This window comes from Protopterus annectens, chromosome 5.part0 (genome assembly GCF_019279795.1).
Source record: "Protopterus annectens isolate FY-2018-M chromosome 5.part0, PAN1.0, whole genome shotgun sequence".
Taxonomy (NCBI): Eukaryota; Metazoa; Chordata; order Ceratodontiformes; family Protopteridae; genus Protopterus; species Protopterus annectens.
Genome location: NC_056735.1, coordinates 33198986 through 33223955, shown reverse-complemented (window position 1 = coordinate 33223955; position 24970 = coordinate 33198986). Strand labels below are relative to the sequence as shown.

The 24970-nt window shown below is 44.1% G+C and overlaps 1 protein-coding gene across 2 annotated transcripts in view; it reads left to right on the top strand.

The window, feature by feature from the left end:
• Positions 1-24970, top strand: part of LOC122802461 (E3 ubiquitin ligase TRAF3IP2-like) — a 1503042-nt gene that overhangs the window by 1117673 nt on the left and 360399 nt on the right. For both annotated transcript variants that reach the window (XM_044072084.1, XM_044072083.1), the window contains exon 7: positions 4622-4690. In XM_044072084.1, the coding sequence (XP_043928019.1) occupies positions 4622-4690 (69 nt within the window). The remainder of the gene's footprint in view (positions 1-4621; positions 4691-24970) is intronic.

Genomic DNA, 24970 nt, shown 5'->3' with positions numbered 1-24970 from the left:
TCCACAAAACAAAGGAGAAAGAATACTGCATTCTTTGGATGTGCACAGACAACTTAGATTTTATTTGGACAAGACTAAGCCACTCAGAAAATCTGAACAGCTGCTAGATGGCTTTGCTGCAAGGGCAGAGGGGAAGGCCATTTCAAAGCAAACCATTTCTAAATGGATAGTCCATTGCGTTCATTTCTGCTATAAGCACCATGGAAAACCTACCCTACAGGGGATTAGATCACCTAAAACCAGGGCTGCATTTACCTCTACAACGTTTTTCAGAGGAATCCCTACCAGGGACATCCTAGAAGCTGCTACCTGGAGCTCTGTACATACCTTCACCAAGCATTACCACATGCCTATTTTATCTAAATCCAGAGCTGGCTTTGCCACTGCAGTTTTGCAGGGCTTAATAGCTGGTCCTAATGCTCTCTAACTTCTCCTCCCTTCCTTAGCTTTGGGAATCAACTGAAATGTAATGACTGCAACAGTGAAACATGAAGAACATAGTACAGTTTTGTACACTTACTATAAATGTAGATGTTCGAGTGTATTTACTGTTGCAGCCCTGGTTACCCTCCCTCCAGTCCCCTGACTTCTCTTGGCTCTACCTTTCCTTCTTGTTTTGTGTATTTGAGCTTTCTGGTGTAACATAACATATAATTGCTTCCCATTATGGGGACACCTGACGTCTGGGGCAAGAAAAACCGATGTAATGGCATCGGCTGCATGTTTTATACCCCTGATGACCTGACGTCATGGAAGAAGAGGCAGCATCCGACACAGGAATCAAAGACTCTGGTATTCAGGCCGGCTGAGGGCTACCTGCAGGCAGATAACCCAAATGTAATGACTGCAACAGTGAATGCACTCGAACATCTACATTTATGGTAAGTGTACACAACTGTACTTTTTTCAACTATCCTTTAGGAAAACTAAGTATTTGTTTGACATTTCTCATCTCTGACCCCACCCATAATGCGGTACAGGGAGACTATGACCTGTATGATGGATCTAGATTGTTTTACTCTATAAATTCCAAATGGTTTGTACTGAAAAATAATAGCCAGTTAGAATTCATAGGGCAAAATTGTCTGAGGATGTCAGACACTCCATGGCCATGTGCAGTGCATGGGGGAGGGAAATGGGGATAAGAATGGTTCTGTGCTGCAGTAAGAGTGCTTCGTTTTACAGGCAGAGCTATAAAAACTGCTTATGCAACTTACACGACTCCCTACAAATGCAATGTGCTTATTTATTTTATCTTTATATTCTTTCATTTAATTTTGGATTTCAGGCTGCTTTTACTGCCACCCTTTTGCATTACAGCACTTAAGTCACTTTAGGAGTTGTGTGACTAGAATAGATACATCTTTGTAAAGCTGAAGGAAATGTACCCTACTGCACATAAAGTGGGTCCTACTTAGAATTTGTTTTGTTTAATTACTTTTGACTAGGAGCACACAACTGGGAAGTCACATTCTGAGTGGAGTTGTAGTGAGAAAAGCCCCAAGATACATGCAGTCTATAAAGTAAAATGCAAATCAAGAAAATTGCAACATTGAAAAAAAGAGATGGAAATCTAATAAAAATATGAGTAATGGAAGTTGAAGCGGTAATATACAGGATATATTGAAAGTAAATAAAACTCATTTATCTGTCCTCCCCTTGCCCGCTCATCCTTCAACCACTGCTACAACTACATCCATTCTTTCAGTAGGGAAGGACAGTAGTGGCATGGCTGTCATCCAGGTGGCCATGAGTGTTTTTTTCTGTGTTTGACCCCCAACTCTTCCCTGCTCTGCCTTCTGCTGTGGGGTGAAGGCTGGCATGTGGATGTTGCTTGGCAGAGTGAAGCACACCTTCTCAGCCTCTAAGCTACATGCTGTTCACCTGTGTGCTGTTCACCTGTGTGTCCAGCAGGTGCTGTCACTGAAGTAAGCTGCACCACCTTCTGTGCCAGCACCAGCTGCTGAGTCGAGCCTCAGTCTTCTGGTTCTCAGTCAGAGCTTAATTCCTGTGTCCCACAGGACTGACCTGAGTAAATACTAATTTCATCTTTGTTAAGGCATTAGATGATACAAACTGAAGAAGGCAGACTTAGTACTTGACTAAAATAAAAAAAAAATTTTAGTAAAGCAGTTGTATGATGGAAAATAACTTTTCAGAGTGTTCATGAATATAAACTCGTATGATTCATCTAGTACATGTATTATACTGATCAACAAATACCTCTGCAAGCAGTGCATGCAATCAACAAATGTTTGACAAAAAAAAAAAAAATACTCTCACACAAGGCCTATAGGCTAAATCATTTATGACCGAAGTAATTTGATAGAAACATCATAGGTGGTAAATATTAGGCTAGCTGCCCTTAAGGGCTGATTTAAGCCTAGATAATGCCCCTGTTTGTGCTTAAATTTGGATAAAGGTCGGCCTTATCTATCCCCACTGTCAATAATTATATATTACCCCTAATGAAAATAATGGAGATCATATCATAGATCATTTGAAGCAACAGTGCGTGGGATACAGTGTTTAAGAGCTGCCTTGTCTATAGATCCAAGTTGCAGTTGAGTATGGACAAGGATAAAATTTGTTTTATGTGGAAGAGGAGTATGTTCCAGAGCTGCTCTATTCTGTGAGATATATGTGTCCCTCCAAACTATTCCATTATTTTTTAAAAAGAGGTTTAGATCTCTAATCTGAGTATTTTTGATGCCATTTGACTTGCTGATGTTCAGTAAATTTGTCAGTAATGGGTCAGAGGCTGCATTGTATTCCAGACACAGGTCACATCTCAACATGTGTGTGTAGGATACGGAGTATAGTGACAGTACTTTGAGTCAGTCTGGTGTAGGACAAGTTGTTTAGGCCTTGTATCCTTTTATTAAGGTATGTCTGTTGGCATTCAAGTTGTTGCATGTGTCTGTATACATGCTTGCCAAAGGGGGCATATTTTATTTATTCAATGATTGGCTAAGGAGGGCTAAGTAAAGGGAGGCAATGATATCCCTAGAAGTAAATACAATCCCATTTGTTTATAAGCTGTGCAGTATTGTAGAACGGGTCCCTATCAGTTGATCGACTTTTCAGAAATTCAAAATTGATATACTTGAAGCTTTTGAACGGAGATCACAGTACAGCGAGGGTGGGTAAATGTGCACTTTCCTCACTGTAGTGCTATCTTGGAGTTGGTATATATAATTTTCAGGGGGTGTGGGGGAGATGCAGCAAAAACAGAAAAAAGGTAGGTTTTTGGGGTTTTGATCAAGTTTTCGGAAACTCAGCCATATGGTCTCGGCCATATAACTTTTGAGTTTCTGAGAACTCGATCATCTGACATAACAATAACTGACATAACATGTTCAAAAGTTAGGCCACTGTCTACATATGTTCCAGAATCCCAAACATGTGGGTCAACTGATAGGGGTGAATTGTTAATGTGGTAATTCCCTGGGATAGATGATTTCCCAAAGGATACAATGATGTATTTTTTTGGCATTTAGTTTCAGTCCATGATTTTGGCACCAGGTATTTGTGGGGCAAACCTTCCCGCAGGATGGCTAGTCATTTAGGAATTCGGTGACTGCTCCAAGCTTGCAGCCATCTGCAAACTTAGTCAGACCCCTTTGGTATTGGATTTTACTTCAAAATAGATGCCAATCAGGAGAGGTCCCAGCACAGAACATTGGGGAGACTCTATTGGTGACTAGTCTGTCTGTGGAGGTAAGTTCCGCTGTTTTGATTTCCTGAGTCCTATCTGTGAGCCACTTGCCAATCCAGCAGGTGACATAGGGGGTTATTCTCAGTTTATTTAGCTTTTCTACTATGTCTGAGAGGGAAATTATATCAAAAGTGTTGAGTGTGCCGTTTTACCTTCACCCATTACTTTGGTGACCTTTTCAAAAAAATCCACCAGGTTGAGTAAGCATGACCTGCCCTTGATGACTCCAAACTGAGACAAGTGAAGTGTTGTTTCCCTGTGTCCTGATTGATTAGTTCCATGATAAGTCTTTCCATGGCTTTGGATATGAGGCTGGTCAGACTTGTGGGTTGTAATTATTTGGGTCTGTTGAAGGCCCTTCCATATGCAGGGAAATAAGTGTAGCTGTTCTCCATTTGCTTGGTAAAAAACCTGTATGGAGGCTGAGATTGAACAGTGTTGTTAGGGATTAAAATAAGATATTTTAAGTACGCTACAGTGGCAGATAGGGTTCCACTTTACGTTTTACATTTTTCATTATCCATAGGTAATTATTTGTTCATGCCACAATGGGAGAAGGAAGAAAACACAAGGAGTCTTTATTTTATAATTAACTCTTTTAAGATATTTTTTGTGGCTATATCAAAGTAAAAAAAAGAATAAACTCTTATGAGATTAGAATGCTATCAGTAAATATTTGGCATGCAAACTGTGGCAAAATTGTGGCATGAGTAGTAAGTGATGACTTCATTTGATAGAGTTGTAATCATATATTTCTGTCGTACATTAAGAGAGACCATTTTCATAGTAAGCCTCAACACCATTGTATTCATTTTGAGATTAAATGCCTTTGAATGCAGAACAGGTGAAAAATGCAGATAAGTGTATAAAATTATGTCTTTCTCTTCATTCTTGCTTTCATAGATTGATATATTTGAACAAAATTTCAGGAGTATCAGCAAGATTGACTTCATGGAAAAATTCATCCGTGATGTAAGTTGTTTTCACAGAACCTTTTTTTTTTCTTTCACCTTTCACACCCCATTTTTTTATTTTTATTTTTCATTTATAGCTAAAAAAAAGTTCTTACAGACGTAAAGGATTATGTCTAACATCTAAGCCTAGTAATCTCCTGTGATCCTAAAGTTCATGCCAGATTTGTTTGCTTCACTTCTCATCTGCGTTTAATGTCTTTTCTGGTGTACTGTAATGTTTTTCTTTTACCAAGTACATTTTTTTAAATATTAAGGAGCCACTTTAGTTGTTGTTGTGTCTTTCGGCTTTTCCCGGTTAGGGGTCGCCACAGCGGAACTCCAGTCCGCTAATGATTGGCAGTAGATTTTTACGTGCCGAGTTGCCGGCCCTGACACACAACCTTCAACGAAGGTACACCCATTCACGCATGTCTACACACAAAAGACGCTCTAGCTGAGAATCGAACAGGACGTCTTACTGTGAGGCGATAACGCTACCGCAGCACCACCACCGCAGTTCCAACTTAAACAAGTTTATATGTGTTAAAAAGAGAGTAAAGGAGTGGTTTCATTTAAGCCATTGTTGTTTTTTTGGCTTTGTTAGGCAGGCAGATTCCTTATCTTTACAACTAAAACTGGTACAGCTAATAAAAAAAATAAAGCTTATGGTACTCCTGTTCCTTCTGTGATGCCCCTACTCTGGGCCAGTAATCAAGGAGCCTCAATCCTCACCACTGACACTGGTGGGGGATGTGCACTTGGAACAAAAATAAATGCACACAGTATTTCCAGATACCGGCTCTCTGTACCAAGCACAATTTCCCTTAAGAACACACAAGGGAGCACACTCAATCCTGGGGCTGGGTTTCCCTCTCTCTATCCAGGCCCCAAGACTCCTGACTGACCACAGCTGTAGAATTGAGTCCTCAGCCAAGTGTGCCAAGCCAAGTCCTCCACCTCCCTGTCTGTGAAACCAGTGTTCTGTGTCCCTGCTCCAAGTAGCTGATACACACACACACACACACACACACACACACACACACACACACACACACACACACACACACACACACACACACACACACACACACACACACACACACACACACAAGTACCTGCCTGGGAAAGGCTGGCACAAACCAGCTATGACCCTTCTGCCTTGCCACCAGAACACTCCAAAGCCAGCTACTCTAAGGCTCTTACAAGGGTACCCAATTATACTGAGTAAAAGTAATACTAATAGAAATGGTAGTGTTTAACCAATGCAGCAAGGCTTTCAGGAGTGGCCACAGTGTCAGTAAATAAATGTAAGTACTCTCAATGGTTAAATTATTAAGACCAGCAACAATGAAAAGTTTAAATATATTTAATAAACCATAAAAGAACATGAAAATACTAAATATATGTTTACAGTAAACACCAGAGTATCAGTCACAGGAAATATTACAAATAACACGGAACTGTTCACACAGATACAGAAAAACAATACTTCACTAATCTCACTGTATTTTCCTGACTGATCTAAAGAATTACTGTTCCCTAGTTCACTTACTAGAGCAAGGCAAAATGATGTAGGTGAGTGGTCCTTCTTTGTCAAGTTTCAAAAACAGACTGCCCTGAGACTTCTGTCTCATCTAGTATTAACACATCATTTTAGTACTGGATTACAGAATGACATCACATACACCTGGTCATCTGACGTCTGGTTCCCACACTACCCCTGTACTAAAAACTGAACCAGAATCTAGCACATATGTCATACTACACACATGTAGAGTTTCACTAAGTTGTGTTATAGCATCTGGAAGCTATAAAACCATTTCAAAATATTCCACCCTTCCAGGGTAGCAATTAGATGTAAAGATGTTCTATCCTCACCTTCATTCTCACTGATGGGTTTGGAGCCGATTCTTGGCTCCAACTCGGCCAAATGCTAAAACTCGAGGTCTTCAAACAGCTCATGGCCTACTCCCTATCCCATGATGCAGTAGTGCTTCCCTCAGATCTCATTTGCCACTGCAACAGATTGGGTGTTCATCGAACAGCTCTGGCCAGTATTGACAGACTTGATATTTGTCTAGATAAAAAAATATATTTTTTTCTTTCCTGTTTATTGTTAGTTGTTAGACTACACTGAGCTACTTGAGACACTTGTCTCTTTTTGTTAGTGATAATTAGAGTGCCTTTCTCATTGTTCTTGAGGCCATTTATTTCTAGGCCTAATTATAGATAGTGACTCTATTTAACTAGAAAGCTGAGATTTCGATAACTTTGCTCCCTATCCCTTTTCTGCTTTATCAGTAGCCTGTTTTTTTATTAGGGCTACTGATAAAGGGCGGCCACAGTAGTGCAGCAGTTAGCTTTGCCACCTCACAGCAAGAGGTTCTCCGGTTTGATCCTCGGTTGGGGTGCCTTCTGTGCGGAGTCTGCATGTCCTCCATGTGGTCGCGTGGGTTTCCTCCGGGTGCTCCAGTTTCCTCCCACATCCAAAAGACTGGATTGGACACACTAAATTGGCCCTAGGTGTGAGTGTGTGTGCCTTCTGTGGAAGGTTGGGTGCTGAGCTGGCAACTAAAAACTCCACTGCCAATCATGAGTGGACAGTGATCCTCTGTGGCGACCCCTAACCGGGAAAAGCCTAAAGAAGAAGTTGTTGATACTTGTAATAACATTTTATTCAACCCTGCATTTTTTATTAGGGTTGTATTAGTTTATTGTTAGACCCTTCTTCTTTTTCTTTTTTTTTTTTCTTTTTTTTTTCTTTTTTTTTTTTTTGCTGTATATATATTATCTGTGTGCTGTGTGTTTGGGGGGGGGAATATATATATATATATATATATATATATATATATATATATATATATATATATATTCCTTAGAGTTTACTACCTTGGGTAATTTACAGTTGACAGAGTGTCTGAAAAAGCCAAATCTGGGTTTAAGAAATGTCCGAAATGCGGACAGAAGATGTCAGTTACAGATGGGCATACAAAATTGTCTTTATTGTTTAAGTGAGCTTCGCCTGCAGGAAAATTGTGCCATCTGTCACTCTTTTAGCTGTCACGTTCTTCATGAACGCAAGAGTAAACTAATGGCAAGAGGTCTCTTGAAATCTTTCTTCCAAGAAGCCTTAGACAAGGGCAGGCCTACCAAGTCTTCAAAACCTGTGTCTACAAGCTCATCTTCGGAGTCAGAGCCGAAAAAGGGCTCATCGACTTCAAAAACAACTAAATCTAGTAAGACTGCCACCTTGGCGCCTAAGCCTATGGGACCCAGAGGTAGTTGTGGTCAGTAGGAGCCAGTCCCCATTCTTGGAGCCGGTATCTCTTACGTTAAAATCTACTATTCTACAGTCTGAGACATCATCTGTTGCTTCCCGGTCCTCAAGACTGTCGGATAAGGATGTGGATCGAGTAGTACAGCGACTTTTACAGTCACAGGCAGTAGCCAAAATTCTGTCGCGTTCGACCCTTAGGGCTTTGGAACCAACCCAGACTCAACCCGTTTCTTCAATTCCTCCTCCGATTCAACCCAAAGTTTTGGAGCTGGAGTATTCGGAACCAATGATTGTGGAACTGTCTGAGCCGACACCTATTGGGCTTTCGGTCCCAACTACTCTGACCTCTTCGGTGCCCACCTTAGAGTCTAGAAGCCAACACTCACCGGTCAGGTCCATAGAGGATATTCGTACTGATCTTTCGGTGCCGACTTTGCCTCTCAGGGCCTCAGCTGGCACCTACCTCTGGCTCGGAGCCCACGGTTTTGGCTCTGCGGAGGCTGCCAGTTTCTGCGGCTCCAGGCATCTCTTCAGACCAGAGCCGCGGGGCTTTCGATGCTGTGAGGAGAGTGTTGTCCCCTCGGGCACCTGTGTCATCGGTGCCAGAAATCATCTCCTCTAAAGTCCCTGTGTCTGTCTCTGCTCCAGTGATCCCTCAAAAGCATAGAGACCTGGGATCTCAGGTCCCCCCATTGGGTGAGCCCTGTTCTTCCAGGACCTCCCAAGAAGCTCCCGCTGAGGAGGTTCCCAGGGAGAGAATTTGCAAGAGGAAGCATGTCAATTCCCCACAGGAATCCATCACTTCAGATACTGACTTAGATGAGTCAGAAGGGTCCCCACGATCCCCCTCTGAAGATATCTCTTTTGGTGATATCTTAGAAATCCTGAAACAGAGGGGTGGCTGGAATTCCCTTAACTCTACTGATGATGAGTCAGTACTCCTGAAGGCATTCTGGTCTCAACCCTCCACCTCTTGGGTGACTCCTCCCTTTGTTGAATTGATGGATCTTCTCTCTCGAAAGGCATGGGAGTCCGCGGATACCATAGAACCAGTCCCTCGGAGACCGAATACATTTATGACATCACCTCAGGACAAGGCTTTCCTTACCGAAGGAGTACTCATTGATGCTGTGGTGGTGGTGGCAGCTACCAAGAAGGAGCCATCAGAGACCTCCACATCTGCTCATACTCCTGATAGAGACTCTAGGATCATGTTCAGATACAGAAAGTGCATGTTTAGTTCAGCGGCCTTTACTCTTCGATCCATGTGCTATCTTACACATTTCACCAGACTACACAGAGATCTCCTTAAGGAGTTAGGAGATACTCTGCAGGGTGCGGTAGCTGCGGAGGTCTCATAAGGTAACCTCCCAGCTTGCTACCCTAAATTCCCTTATAAACTCTTCCATGCAGCTGATTTCATATGCAGCTGATGGAATGAGTAGGGCAGCGGGTACAGGAATTGCTCTTAGGAGACACACCTGGATGCGCTTATGTTCCTTTGCGTAGCCCTACAAGTCATCCTTTGTAAACACCCCCATTGATGGTTCTTCACTTTTGGGACCTAAAGTGAAGGAAACGCTTACCAGGTGTGAGCAAGATGGAAAGACTCTGTCTGCCTTAGGCGTCTGTTTTTCCACTCCTACCAGACCTAATACTAAAGGTCAGGAAAGTGGAAAAATGTGGTTCCGTAAAGCTCAAGGAGCTTTCTTTGACACACGTGGTGAAACCCCCTCGAGAGGCAGAGGAGGGGGCAATAATGGGAGATGCCATCCATGCGGCAGAGGGGACCCCAAAATCAGGGTGGCAGGAATCCGTTCTTTGGCAAGCCCTACCAGCGCTCCTGAAAACAACCGTTTTGAGTGTTTTACACTCCTGAAAGGAAGCCCGTCTGTCCATCTCTGGAGGCAGTCAGGGGACGCTCATCTTTGTATTCTGACACCTGGCTAAAAATTACAAAAGATCAGTGGGTACAAAGCATAATATCCAGAGGCTACACTATTCCCTTTACTACCCCTCCACCCACTGTGAAAAAAAAATCCCAGATGTTCCACCTAATCACAGAGAACAGGCAACCATAGACATTACAAGGTTGCTAGAAAAAAGTCCATCCAACCAATCCCAGCAGATCAGGGAGGATCTGGAACTTACTCAAGGTTGTTTTTAGTTCCATAGAAAACAGGGGACTGGAGACCAATTTTGGATCTCAGCAGGTTGAACAAATCTGTCAAGAAAACAAAGTTGCGGATGGTAACGCTACAGTCTATACTACCTTTTCTAATAAAAGATGATTGGATGTGCTCAATAGATTTCCAGGATGCGTACTACCATATAAAAATGGCCAGACCATCCAGGGATCATCTGTGTTTTCGGCTGGGAGCCAATCACTTTCAGTTTCGAGCTCTTCCCTTTGGTCTCACTACAGCCCCCAGAGTGTTCAACAATTGCATGGCAGTAGTCATGGCTCACTTGAGGCGGTTAGGATTCCAGGTGTTTCCATATTTAGATGACTGACACCTCACCACCACCACCAAGCATCAACTCATACATGCAAGTGAGACAACTTTAGATCTTTGCAGTCGTTTGGGGATTAAAATAAACTGGGACAAATCTGCTTTACAGCCATCCAGACGTACCGTCTTTATCAGAGCAGATCTCGACACAGTTTCCATAACCATAAAACTTCCAGTGGAAAGAGTGGTGAGCCTTCGACAACAAATTCTGCATTTCATCCCCATACAGAGACCCCCAGTTTCAGTAGTGCTCAAATTACTAGGAACCATGGCAGTAGCCATCATTGCCATTCCATTGGGCCGAATAAACATGCGGATTCTGCAGTGGCTGGTTTTCACACAATGGTCTTATCAGGAACTTCCAATGTCTCACCACATTATAATAAAGTCATGCAAGAAGGATCTTCTTTGGTGGGCTGACCTCTCCTTAAGTGACAATAGGAGGTCCCTTTGTTCTTTCAATCCCAGTTGCCACTGTGACCACAGACGCCTCCCTTATAGGGTGTGGGGGGGGGGGCATTTTCTGGGAAGGACAGCCCAAGGCACATGGGAGAATCACGAGCTTCATCTGCATATCAATGTCCTAGAGATGAGAGCGGTGCTTCTAGCGTTGCAGACCTTTCAAAACTTTCTACCTCTAGGGACTATTGCGATACAGACGGACAACATGTCAGTGGTCTGGTACATAAACAAACTGGGAGGAACCAGATCATATACCTTTATGTCGAGAGGCCTCGAGAGTATGGCAGAGAGCAATTTCTGTCCATCGCTTTCTGATAGCAACGCACATTCCGAGGAGGTCCAGTGTGATAGTGGACAAGTTGAGCAGAGCAATACTGTCTCCTCACGAGTGATCCCTGAAAGAAGTAGTAGTGGAAAGGGTATTCCGCAGATGGGTCCAGCCTTGCTGTGACCTCTTTGCAATCTCCGCCAACACCAACTGCAGCAACTACTTTGCCCTGATCCCCAACTCAGGAGATGCCCCAAGGGATGCACTTGTACACAGCTGGCCCCTGGGACTTCTTTATGCTTTTCCTCCATTTCCTCTGATACCCAAACTCTTACAGAAAGCCAGCACTCTAGGAAGGACCTTTATTTTGATAGCCCCTTACTTGCCTTATCAAATTTGGTTCCCATTTCTGCAGCCTCATCTACTGGAAGAACCATGGATCCTGGACCCAGTTCTAGATTTTCTGATACATTCATCAGGAGTTCTTCATCCTGCAATTCATACCCTATTGACAGCTTGGCTGCTCCAGTTCCACAAATAGCCAGGTTCCACAAGTTATCACCTGCAGCACAGAACATCCTAATTTCCTGTCATAAATCTTCTACTAGGAAACTATACCTTAGCAAGTGGAAAAGATGTTCTGTATGGGTGTCAAATAATAATGTTGATCTATATATGGCTTCAATTTCTTCCATTCTAGAGTTTATGACCAAATTGTTTCATGAAAGAGCAGCTGCAGCAACTCTAAGAGTTCAATTGGCAGCAATCTCTAATTTTAATATTGGTGCTCAACAGACTCCCATCATGTCACACAGACTTTCTAAAGCATTTCTTAAGGGTACTATTCACTTGAGACCACTTATTAGAACCCATCTGCTCCATGGAATCTTAAGTTTGTGCTCTCATGGACCATTTCCCCCCCTTTTGAACCTGCATCATCCTGTGATTTAAAATACCTATCATGGAAGACCATTTTCCTAGTAGCTATTACTTCCGCTCGAAGAATTTCAGAACTACATGCCTTGTCCATCAAAGTCCCATACTTGATTTTTCATAATGATAGATAACACTGAGAACGAATCTTTCATTCCTACCTAAGGTTTGTTCTGAAACAAATCTCAACCAGACTATAAAATTACCTGTGTTTTTTCCCAAATGTACAAACAAAATGGAATACGTTGCACAAACTCGACATCCATAGGCAACTTCGATTCTATTTAGACAGGACTAAGGACTTCAGAAAATTGGACCAACTTTTTGTCTCCTTTTCAGATTCAAAGAAGGGTACTCTGGTGGTTAAACCACGTTATCAAAGTGGTTGTCAGATTGTATTTCTTTCACATACAGCTCTTCGCAGATGACATTAAATCATGAAGTCAAAGTTCACTCAACCAGGGCAGTTTCCACTTCTTCAGCCTTTATGGCATGGCTGCCTATAGATACTATTTGTGCAGCAGCCACATGGTTCTCACCTCATACCTTTATCACTCATTACAAATTGGATAAGGCCTCCAGGGACAAGGCTTCCTTTGGTTCTGTGGTTCGAGGAATATGCTCCCATGAGCCACCCAAGGAGATGGTGCTTGGGACCCTTACTCATCAGTGAGAATGAAGGCGAGAAGGAACAACTTCACATTAAGAAGTTATGTATTTACCATAATGTTCCATGTGAGTTGTTCATCTTGCCTTCAGTCGTATGTCCCACCCACCCAACCCCCTACCTTTAAAGTTTTGAGGGCCGGGAAGTTCCAACAAGTCCTAGTGATATTTTGTCCTTGTCTTTGGTATTCTTATTTCAATGCCTATAGTCTTTAGTTATCGACATGAATGGGCAAACAAGATCTGAGGGAAGCACTGTTGCATCATGGGATAGGGAGTAGGCCACAAGATGTTTGAAGACCTCGAGCTTTAGCATTTGACCAAGTTGGAGCCGAGGATTGGCTCCGAACCAATCAGTGAGAATGAAGGTGAGATGAACAACTCACATGGAACATTATGGTAAGGACAATGTAGTAGGATTTGTAGCCTGGTTTTCACAGACATTTTGTCTCTGGTTGCAATCAGACCTGTAAGATGCAATATTTATGGCCGAAACCAGGTAATTTAATTTCAAACTATTTTTCAAAGTTACCTGGACTGAAATTAATTTCTCTTCCAGTATCCTCTGTTACAATATATTCATTTCAACAGTTACAATACAGTCTGACATACAGGTGTATTTCTTTTATGACCAGCAGGACCCCCTGTTGATACATTTTCAACACAAGCATCTGTACAAATCAGTTTAATATATAAATAACATATAATTCTTTACAAAACTCCAGCTAACTGTGGTGGCATATGTTACACATCCAATGCCTTACTTCTCCTGGCATAGCTGACAATACCTCACACCTTCTTTTTCTGAATCAGTTCAACAGCACTTTATGGAGTAGTGTTCTGTAGGATTACTGAAGCTGGCAGTTTAGTCTACTTCAGAAGGTTTTTATTTAAATGTCTGACATTTTTGCAATGACTGAACTAGAACATGGAGGAGATGTGTTTGATTCATTTTACTGTACCATTTCATGATGTTCTTCGTGTTTCACTGTTGCAGTCATCACATTTGGGTTATCTGCCTGCAGGTAGCTCTCAGCTGGCCTGAATACCAGAGTCTTCGGATTTCTGCGTCAGATGCTGTTGCTTCTTCCATGACGTCAGGTTCGTCAGGGGTATAAAACATGCAGCCGGCGCCATTACTCCAGTCTTTCTTGCCGTGCGGTGCCTGAAGCAGAAGCAGTTTGCAAGTGCCGGTCGGCAAACTCCTGAAATTTTCATTTTCGAGTTTCAGACTTGAAGTCTTCCAAAAGATAAGTACCCCATTGGGGATCCTTTTTTCTTGTCTAACCGATGTCAGAAAAAATTAACAATTGTCTTCCCTGTGGAAAGCAAATACTTCAGAGATTTTCATTCTTACTACATCACGTGTTTAGGCCCAGACCACGACGTCCCTCACTGTCAGTTTTATGCCTTGTTCAGTGCCCGAACTATTCGTCGTCAGGCTATTTTTGTAGCTAAATACTTCCGTTCTCAATCTCCGTACTCCGAAATGGCTTCGTTAGGCCATCGGATTACCGATCTTCCAAAAAAAACTTAAGGATAAACACAGAGACAGACCACATAGTTCAAAACTGCTGCCGACACTTCTGTTCAGCTAGTCGCTAGTCTGCCAATACTCAGTGAGGCACTTTCACATACCCTGGTACCCGCTACTACAGATTCGCAGGCCACTATTGAGACCCATTTGGAGTCCAGTATGCCGCAGGATGCTTCTTTGACTATGGAACCTGCAGATGTCTCTACCTTGGATGGGTCTGGAGCCGCTGTGCAGGCGCTGGCTTCTGAGGGTGTATTCAGGCCTACTGACTTTCATATTAAACGGACGACTTAGTTTCATGCTAGAAATACCGAATTCCTCAAGCCTAAAGCTCGCACTACGCCTAGAAAATCGATGACCAAACCGCATTCTCAAACCCGTATGCCTCAAAAACAAATGATTAGAATGGCTGAAGACCTTATTACCTTAATTAGGGAAAAGCCAGCCTTTCCCCTCTAAGAGACCTAGAACTGATTGTCTTTCTGATTCTTCTGATCAGGAATCTGATATCTGTGTTCCTGCTGACTACCAGGATTTACCCTTATCTACTTATGAGGATTTGATGCAGAGGATTACATTCCCTCTGCTTCCCCTCCAGAAACTTTTTCTTTTGGTGAAACCTTGCATACCCTTAGGGAGCATTTCTGCTGGGAAAGCCAGGACTATTCTGAGTCCAAAAAGAGACTTAGGGAATTTTTTACTCCTGCCTCAACACAGGCCTCTAGTATCCCTCCTGTTCTGGAGATTGTAGATGATGTTTTCTTGGAATCCAGCTTTACCCCAGACACTTTGCCTCCAACTCCCAGGAAACCTGACAGGCACTACAGGGTTACCTGACTCTCACAAATTCATCTTCAAGAATCCTACTGCGGCTCCAGAAACCATTTCCCAAGGACCAGAAGGCATTAAGGCTACTACTGCCAAAAATCCTACCCCTTCTGATAGGGACTCTGGAGTTTTAAACAGATGGGGTAAGAATAGGGCTTTAAGTTGCCAGTTTCATTAGTTAAATTAGCAGCAGCATATTATGGGACTACTTAAACAGAAAATGATGTTGATTCCTGCCTTTGCTGAACACAAAGATTTGCAAGAGTTGATGCATTCTGCTGGACAAGTTGGTAAACATACTTTGCAATGTGGTTTTGATGCTTTAGAAGCATCTTGCAGGGCTGCTGTCACTGGGTCTGTACTTAGAAGGCATGCTTGGCTTAAGGAACAAAACTTGCCAGATCATGTTAAAGCTAAATTACTGGATGCACCCTTAAACCAAGACCGCCTTTTTGGCAACAAAGCAGAAGTCCTCAAAAGGATGGAGGAAAAAGCTAAATCAATGCAAACTGCTAAACATTTCTTACAAGTACAGCCTCCTAGATTCAGTAGGCATTGGCCTTCAAAGAACTGGTCTTTTCCAGTCCCTTCCAGCCCTTCTCAGTCCAAACCCAGAAACATCAGACCACCAAGACTTCAGTCTCAGGCTATGCACAGATCTAAGCAGTGGGGGGCTCCCACTTCCAAAGCAGGGAGTAGTAAGCCACCCCTTATGGAAATATAGCCCAATGACTTATCCTTAACTCTTCCAAGCCCTGCTCAACTACTTGCTACCTTAGGAGGAAAGCTCGCCCTGCATGCAAAAAACTGGGAACTCATTAATCAGGACAAATGGGTTTTAAACATAGTTTCCCTAGGATACAGATTCCACTTCCACTCAGTCCCAACCCCAAGTGGATGGCTAGACCTCCCCCCAAATCAGTGGGCCGAGGCCCAAAAGCAAGTTCCTCTCTCTCCTCAGTATCAGGACTTTTCAACCTGTCCCAGCAGAATAAAGGGGACAAGGTTTTTATTCAAGTCTGTTCCTGGTTCCCAGAAAAGAAAACTCCTGGCGTCCTATCCTGGACCTGTCTATTCTCAATACCTTTCTGGTGGTTCCAAAATTCAAATGAATAACTCTTCAACAGCTTCTTCCTAGGCTAGCCAAGGATGCCTGGCCGGCAACCCTAGACTTAAAAGAAGCTTACCTGCACATCCCAATAAGGGAATCCTGCAGAGACTATACCTACATTTTAGGGCGGGGTCCATGCACTGTCAGTTCTCTGCACTTCTCTTTGGCTTATCTACTGCGCCCAGGGTATTCACAAAGTGCCTAGCTCCAGCCATTGCATTTTGCAGGCAGAGAAATAGTCAGATTTACCCATACTTGGACGATTGCCTGATTCAGGCAGAAAGTCAGGACTTGCTATTACAATACCTGGCATTTGTAAAGAGATGGCTAACCTCACTGGGATACACCATCAACGAGAAGAAATCACACAAAGTACCCTGCCAACAGATTGTATTCCTGGGAGCAAGCTTGAACACAACTTCCCAGATGGTATTCCTCACTCTGGAGAAACAAGTTTATTTGACCACCTTCTTCAACCTACTGGCCACAAAAACCCAGCTATCTGCAAGGAAAATCCTGCAAGCCCTGGGGTTCATGGCCTCTCGTATTCTGTTAATTCCATGTGCAAGACTGCATATGAGGAAACATCAATGGTATCTAAAAAGTCTATGGTGTCAACATTCTCAGGACCTGGAAACAATGATTCCTATCATTCCTTGTCTAAGAGCAGAGCTCCTTTGGTGGGCAGAGGCCTGCTATGACAACAAGGGACTTCCTTTCACTTTACCCCCTGCCGCCCAAACCTCAGCAACATACGCATCAGACTATGCATGGGGGGCTCACATGGCAGGGCAGTGCATTCAAATCAGATGCACCTGCATATCAATCAAAAAGAAGTGTTAGCAGTACAGAATGCTCTGACAGCCTTCAAAGACCTTATTCTTCCAGGACAACTATTGGTAAAGACAGACAACACCACAGTTATGTGGTACATAAACAAGCAGAGGGAAACCCATTCCTACCCACTCTGTAGACTAGCCATGGCTCTGTGGAACACAGCCTTGAGCTACCAAGTGAACCTGCAAGCTCAATTCCTGCCAGGCAAACTAAATTCACTGGCAGAAGACTTAAGCAGAAATCTCATGGACCCACGCGAATGGAAACTGGAACCCAATATATTCAAGCTCTTGAGGAACAAATGGGGGATACCAGAGGTAGCTGTTTGCCTCCCCTCAGAACTACCAATTGAACAAATTCTGCACCAGAACTCCCCACAGACAAGCTTGGAACGTGGATACCCTGTCCTTTACCTGGGAAAGTCTCTCAATTTATGCCTTTCCCTCTCTGTCTCTCCTCTCGAAGGTTCTACTAAAGATCAAACAGGACAAGCCAAGGACAATACTGATTGTCCCAGACTGGCCACGCCAGCACTGCTACCCCCTTTTGCACAGTCTGACAGTGCTGCAACCATGGCACCTGCCTCAGGCATCTTCCCTGCTGTCCCAGCAGGCAGGCCATATTCTGCACCCTCAGCTTCAAACCCTGAACCGTGCAGCCTGGCTAATTCCCTGAGCTCACCTCTAACAACCCTCAATAAGCAGGTGCTGGATGTCATTCTTGAGGCAAGGAGGCCTAGTACTAGAAAATCCTATTCAGAAAAGTGGAAAAGATACAGTTTCTGGAGCCAGGCTCAGGGGATGGGCACAACGGTGCCCAGCTTACTTAATATTCTAGATTTAACAGAAATGCACCACATGGGCCTGATCTTTCTCTTCAATTAAGATTCATGCCTCTGCCATTTCAGCACATTATAATATTAAGCCACCCTCTTCTCTCATCCTCTGCTAAAACAATTCCTTACAGGGGCCAAAAATTTAAGGCCCCCCAGGAGAGCTCCCACTCCAGCCTGGGACCTTAACTTTGTATTGGAAAAACTGCCCCCCCCCCCTTGAACCAGCTGCTACAGCAGAGTTTAAATTCTTTTCTTGGAAAACAGTCTTACTTCTAGCCATCACGTCAGCAAGAAGAGTGAACTGCAGGCCCTCATGGCAGTGGAACCCTTCTTTGCTTTGCTTTGCTGCCTGGCTGGATGTATGGCTATCCCTGTCTTGAAATCCTAGTTGTTAGCAAAACTGCAGCAGTGATCAGTTGGACATCTAATGTTTTGTTAGCTTGTTAACACAACTACACTAATCCTCTCTTTGTGTAACCTAAATGCAAAAATATGTGCTAGAATTCTCACAGCTAAGCTAGAAGTAGTGCTGCCTAAAGTGGTAGAGATAAAAGCAGGGTTTGTGAAAGGAGACTTTTCAGTGAACCACTGGAAATTAAGCAATTTTGTACCATGGGCTAAAAAGTAGGCATGGTTAAGTGTAGGGCATGCATTGCATTAACTGACATTTTAAAAGCTTTTAATATGTTGGAGTGGAATTTTATAATTAAGTCTGTGAAGCCAAGTAGTGGAAAATGGAAGTATAATTAAAGGAATCAAAGCTTCGTATCATCCTACTAGTGTCAATGTTTTATTGAATGGGAAAACAGCTATGAAAATCAGAAGCTACTGCTAGGCAGGGGTGTATTCCTGCCTTTTTTTATTAATAATGGAGAAGTTAGACCACACTATAAGGGGAATATATTCATGCTGGGGTAGAAAAGCCAGATAAAGCAGAATCAGCTTATTTGCTGATGTCTGAATATTGTTAATTAATGTAGAGACTATGGTACTGAAAATTTTAGAAGTGTTCAGGGAGAGAGAGAGAGAGAAGATACGGATGAAAGAGGCTAGGAAATCCAATCTTAAATCAAAGAATAAAGTATGTGATGAGTGAAGGGATGAAATTGGTGATAAGGGAGGAGAGGGGAATAATGGGAAGAAGGATTTATTATGGATAAATGAAACTGTCTTGGCTAACAAAATGCACAAAATATTGAGATGCGGTATTAGTTTTAGCAGATTTCTAAATCAAGAATTAGAACTTTCCTGAAAGGGCAGTGTATGGAGTCTCTTTGTATGAAGTGTTAGAATGGGGAGAGGTGAATTTATGGCTTATTGAGGATATAATGAAGGGAGAAGGTAACAAAAGCAACACGATTTGAGGTAGTGAGACAGAAATGCAATTTGGGAGAAGGGGGTTGGTAGAGAGGGTATTTTGAATGGTATAAGGAAGACAATTCAAACTAAAAGGGATAAAGAAAAAGTTTAAAAAAAGAAGGATGTACAGCTAGAAGTTGAGGAAGGTAGGATCAGAAGAAGTAGGTGAAAGAACAGAAATGGAGCAAGAGCAAAGTCTGGTAGGAATCCTTGAAGGTCATAAAGGATCTTTGGAAAGTTTTTTTTATGAAATGCAGAAGAGACTGATACACAGATGGTATTAAACATCTAAGAAAATTTATGATGAAGTTTGGGGAAATCAACATACTGTTTGTTGTAGATGCTAGGACTCTTTGGCAGATGGAGTACCTGGACAGAGCAATTCTGTGTGATCAATGGATGAACGATAGCAAACTGCTGTCTTTTCTGTTTCTTTGGAATAATAGGCTGGGAGGGCAGTACGAGAGGGGTATAACTGTACAATTATAACTAACCACTAGCTTTAAAAAGCGTAAAATTTCTCAACACTGGAAACTAGAGCTTTGGTAAGTTAAAAATACATGAGCTGTAAACATGGTTAAGAAAGACAATTCAGAGTACAGCTAGGGACGAGACCGAGCATGGATGGACATCTAACAATTCAGTTTATTTACACAGTAGGAAAACAGGTGAAAGGAAGTAATGATTACTTAGGGGGAATAGACTGTAATATCGATGTGATGTAAATTTGAATTAGCTGGAGAAGATAAATACAAACAGGGCAGTATGTTCTGCTCGCTGCTACATTTACAGTGCAATGAAAAAGTATTTGCCCCCTTCCTGATTTCTTATTTTTTGCATGTTTGTCGCACTTAAATGTTTCAGATCATCAAACAGATTTAAATATTAGACAAAGATAACCCAAGTAAACACAAAATGCAGTTTTTAAGTGATGATTTTATTTATTAAGGAAAAAAAAAATATCCAACCCTACATGGCCGTATGTGAAAAAGTAATTGCCCCCATTGTTAAATCATGAAGTAACTGTGGTTAACCCACATTTTTGGGAAAGCTGAGTTCGATTTTAGTAGCCATACCCAGACCTGATTATTATCAGAACTGTTGAATCAATAGATCAGTTAAATAGAACCTGTCAGACAAAGTGAAGTAGGCCAAAAGATCCCAAAAAGTAAGACATCATGCCGCGATCTAAAGAGTCTGGAAAAGGTTACAGAGCCATTTCTAAAGCTTTGGGACTCCAGCAAACCATTGTGAAGAGCCATTATCCACAAATGGAGAAAACATGGAACAGTGGTGAACCTTCCCAGGAGTGGCTAGCTTACAAAAATTATCCCAAGAGCGCAGCTACGACTCATCCAAGAGGTCACAGAAAAACCCAGAGCAATATCTAAAGAACTGCAGGCTTCACTTGCCTCAGTTAAGGTCAGTGTTCATGACTCAACCATAAGAAAGAGACTGGGCAAAATTGGCATGCATGGCAGAGTTCCAAGGTGAAAACCACTGCTGACCAAAAAGGACATAAAGGCTGTTCTTACTTTTGCCAAAAAACATCTTGATGATCCCCAAGACTTTTGGGAAAATATTCTGTGGACTGACTAAACAAAAGTTGAAGTTTTTGGGAGATGCGCATCCCGTTACATCTGTCGTAAAAGTAACACAGCATTTCAGAACAAGAGCATCATGCCAACAGTCAAGCATGTTGGTGGTAATGTGATGGTCTGGGGCTGCTTTGCTGCTTCTGGACCTGGACGACTTGCTGTGATTGATGGAACCATGAATTCTGCTCTCTACCAAAAAATCCTGAAGGAGAATGTTTGGCCATCAGTTGGTGACCTCAAGCTGAAGCGCACTTGGGTTCTGCAGCAGGACAATGATCCAAAACACACCAGCAAGTCCACCTCTGAATGGCTTAAAAAAAGAAACAAAATGAAGGTTTTGGAGTGGCCTAGTAAAAGTCTGGACTTGAATCGAATTGAGATGCTGTGGCATGACCTTAAAACGACTGTTCATGCTCGGAAACCCTCCAACATGGCTAAATTAAAAGAATTCTGCAAAGAAGAGTGGGCCAAAATTCCTCAACAGCGATGTGAAAGACTCATTGCAGTTATTGCAAGCGGCTGATTGCAGTTGCTGCTGCTAAGGGTGGCAGAGCCAGTTATTAGGTTTAAGGAGCAATTACTTTTTCACATAGGGCCATGTAGGTTTGGATAGTTATTTTTCCTTAATAAATAAAATCATCACTTAAAAACTGCATTTTGTGTTTACTTGGGTTATCTTTGTCCAATGTTTACATTTGTTTGCTGATCTGAAACTTTTAAGTGCGACAAACATGCAAAAAAAAATAAGAAATCAAGAATGGGGCAAATACTTTTTCATTGCACTGTACAAATACCTATGGGTTAGGAAGTATAGAAAGACCAGTAGATTTTTCTGATCTGGAGGTTAACTCAAGACTGTTTTGCTGTACATGATTTGCGTAGTGTGCATTTTGTCTCGGTCTCACTGTACAAGGCCTGTTGACTTAGATGATTGCAAGATGCAGTGTAAATTCTGTTATGAAAGTTTTTGAGCAAGTGTTGTTGTGATGATGATAATTACTGTATTCTCTTAAGTCTATAGTTATAAAAGAGTATTAGTCATAGAACCAACAAAAATAACGTAGAAAAACTTAATGCTTTTTGAAGCAAGAGCATGTAAAAAAACATGTCTGGCAGGCATACCAAAATCATGATACCATTCTAGTCCTGAATCATCCTTGCTATCCAAATATAAATTGGAAAAATAGTGATCTGAAGTAGGAGATTCATTTGTCAGCAACCTGTGGGTATGGATCCGATATCAGATCCGAACCGGCATGGTTTATCCAGCTATGGATCCGAGCTCCTGGCTCCTCCCCTCACCCATAATGCCCTGCTCTCCCTACATGACCTCAGATCTAGTTTGCCACGTTCATGGTGACAGCTGGATTTTGAGCTCCTGTCAGCTAATTTTGGTGTTTTAAGAAGGGTTTTTCTGTCAAAAAATTCCAATTTGTGTGAAAGTTTTAGGTTTTCCCTCTTTTAATCTAATTTTTTGTTAACTTGGTTATTTTTGTAGTACCCTCCCCTCGCTGGTACGTAGATTGTGTGCGTGTGTATTGTTTGGGGCCTTCTGTGTGAGTGCTTAGTTTAATTACTAAGTTAGTGAATATGTCTGAGGCCCCAAAGGCAATCTTTTCAAAATGCTCCGAGTGTGGCCATAAGCTATCCCCTGCTGATGGCCACACTCGGTGCGTTCGATGCCTTGGGGTTGAACACCTCACTTCTGGGTGTTCAATCTGTGCAGGGTTCAGCCCCAGGGCATTGAAGGAGTGGAGGTCGAAGCTGGTCTTGGCGGGACTCTTGCCCCTGGACTCTGCTTCGGCCCCCGCCCCGTTGGTAGTTACTGCTCCGGTGGTTCCTGCCTTGCCTGCTCCCCCTCCTCCTCCCGGGATTCAGACTCCCTCTACGGGTTCGGAGGAGAGGGAAGCCAGGAAGAAGGACCAGAGAGAGAAGCACCACAAGCCCTAAGGCTAAGCGGGCTTCTCCTCCGGCCTCTCTGGCTGCTGGCTCTCCTCCTCCTCGGCTCCAGTCCCCTTGTTTTTCTCCGGGGCCTAAGGATGAGGAGACCCGACCTCCTACGAGGCTATTGAGGCGGCACTCAAGGCCTACCTTGGTAGCCTCGTCGAGGTCTACCTACAGCCTCTCCGACGCTGATCTGGACCGGATGATGCGAAGGTTCATCCAGGCCCAAATGCAGATGGGAGTGCTGCTGCCTCCCCCCCCCCCCCTCTGGGCGGGACCTCGACCCCATTTTTCAAGCCCATAGCTCCTTCTCTGACCCGCTACCCGGGTTCGGAGCGCTCGGAGCCGGGCAGCCTCAGAGCCGGGGGTGGGTCGGCGCCGACAGTACTGGGTACTTCGGATCCGACCCTGCCCTTGAGTTTGTCAGATCCGACCTCTCCTTGGCCCGAGCTTCGGATCCGAGGGACTCCGTGTGCCTTCGGCGCCGTCCCTGTCGGAGCGCACTGTTCCCTCGGATCCGAGGGGCTCTGCGCCGGCTCCGATCCACTCATCGGATCCGAGGGGGAGCCAACTTTCAGATCCTATAGTCGAGGCTGGCTCCCCCTTGGGTTTTGATGTAGTGGAGAGGGCTCTGTTGAGGGCATCCGGACCCCCGGTCCTTGCTTCGGCTCCGTCCTGCACTCCATCTGCTCTGGGCCAGGCTTCCGTCACCCGGCCACTGGGACAGCCCACTTCACAGCCCCAAGCAGTTTCCTTGGATCTGGACATCTCTGGCGAGGGCTCCTCGGACAGCCCCCCCCCCGAGGAAGAACCTCGCAAGTATACGTGTAAGAGGAGGCACATAGACTCCCCCGAGTCTTTAACTGAAGACACTGACTTGGAGGAAGGGGAAGGCTCCCCAAGATCACCCCCTGAGGATGTCTCCTTTGGAGACATCATGGAAATGTTACGGATAAGAGGTGGGTGGTCTGCCCCAAAGTCTTCCTCGGACGAGTCCGTGTTCTTGGAGGCATTTGAAGTGGGCCCGTCTACCTCTTGGGTGTTCCCTTCTGCCGACCCCCTGGTGGAACTTATAACCACCAGGGCGTGGAAGGAACCAGACACCGTGGAGCCAATCCCCAAGAGGCCGGACAGGATCCTTAGCCCCCCTGCTGACCGTGCCCACTGGAGCAAGGGACCCCCGGTAGATGCCATGTTGTCGGCAGCAGCCACTAAGAGGGAACTCGCTCAGGAGAGTCCCTCAGTCCATCCCCCGAGCAAGGAGTCTTGGATGATGGACCGTTTGGGGAAGCGAATGTTTAGTTCAGCGACCTTCTCAGTGAGGGAGCTCAACTATTTGGCACATGTCATTAGGATGCAGCGCGATCTTATCAAGGAATACGCTGCATCCCCCCCAGAGTCCATGTCGGAGGAGGACAAACTTTTGCACTCCACCCGTATGGCCACTCTTCGTTCCATGACCAACACCTCTATACGGTTACTTTCCCATGCTACTGAGGGAGCCGCTAGAGCTGCAGGAGTGGGCCTAGTCACAAAACGCCAGGCCTGGCTCCGCCACTGCGATTTCACAGAGCCCTTCAAGGCGTCATTCGCGAACGCCCCCTTTGACGGTTCTGCCCTTTTTGGCAAGACGGTTCGCGACACCTTGGTTCAGAGCGAGAAGGACGGGAAGACGCTGTCTGCCGTCGGAGTCCGCTTCTCTGTGCCCCAGAGGTCCTACTCTAGGAACCAAAAGGGCCAGAAGAAGATGTGGTTCCGGAAGTCGCAGCAACCCCAACCCGCTCCGGACAACCAGTCCTTCCGCGGCAGAGGAGGACAGGGAGGACGCAGCCCTAGGGGCAGAGGGGCTCCCAGGAACTTTGGGTCCAGAGAACCTTTCTCTGAACGGCCCACGCAGCAACCCTGAGGGGTTGCCCGACTGCTCTACTCTGGAGGCAGTCGGGGGACGTTTTTCGGAGCACCTAGCGGCATGGGAGTCCATTACATCGGACCGCTGGGTACTCCAGATCATATCCAGAGGTTACAAAATCCCCTTTCTTCATGTCCCAAGATTCAAAATCCTCCCCGATGTTCCACCCGATCAAAGGGAGGCCGCTTCAGCAGAAATTGGCCATCTGCTGAGAAAGAGCCA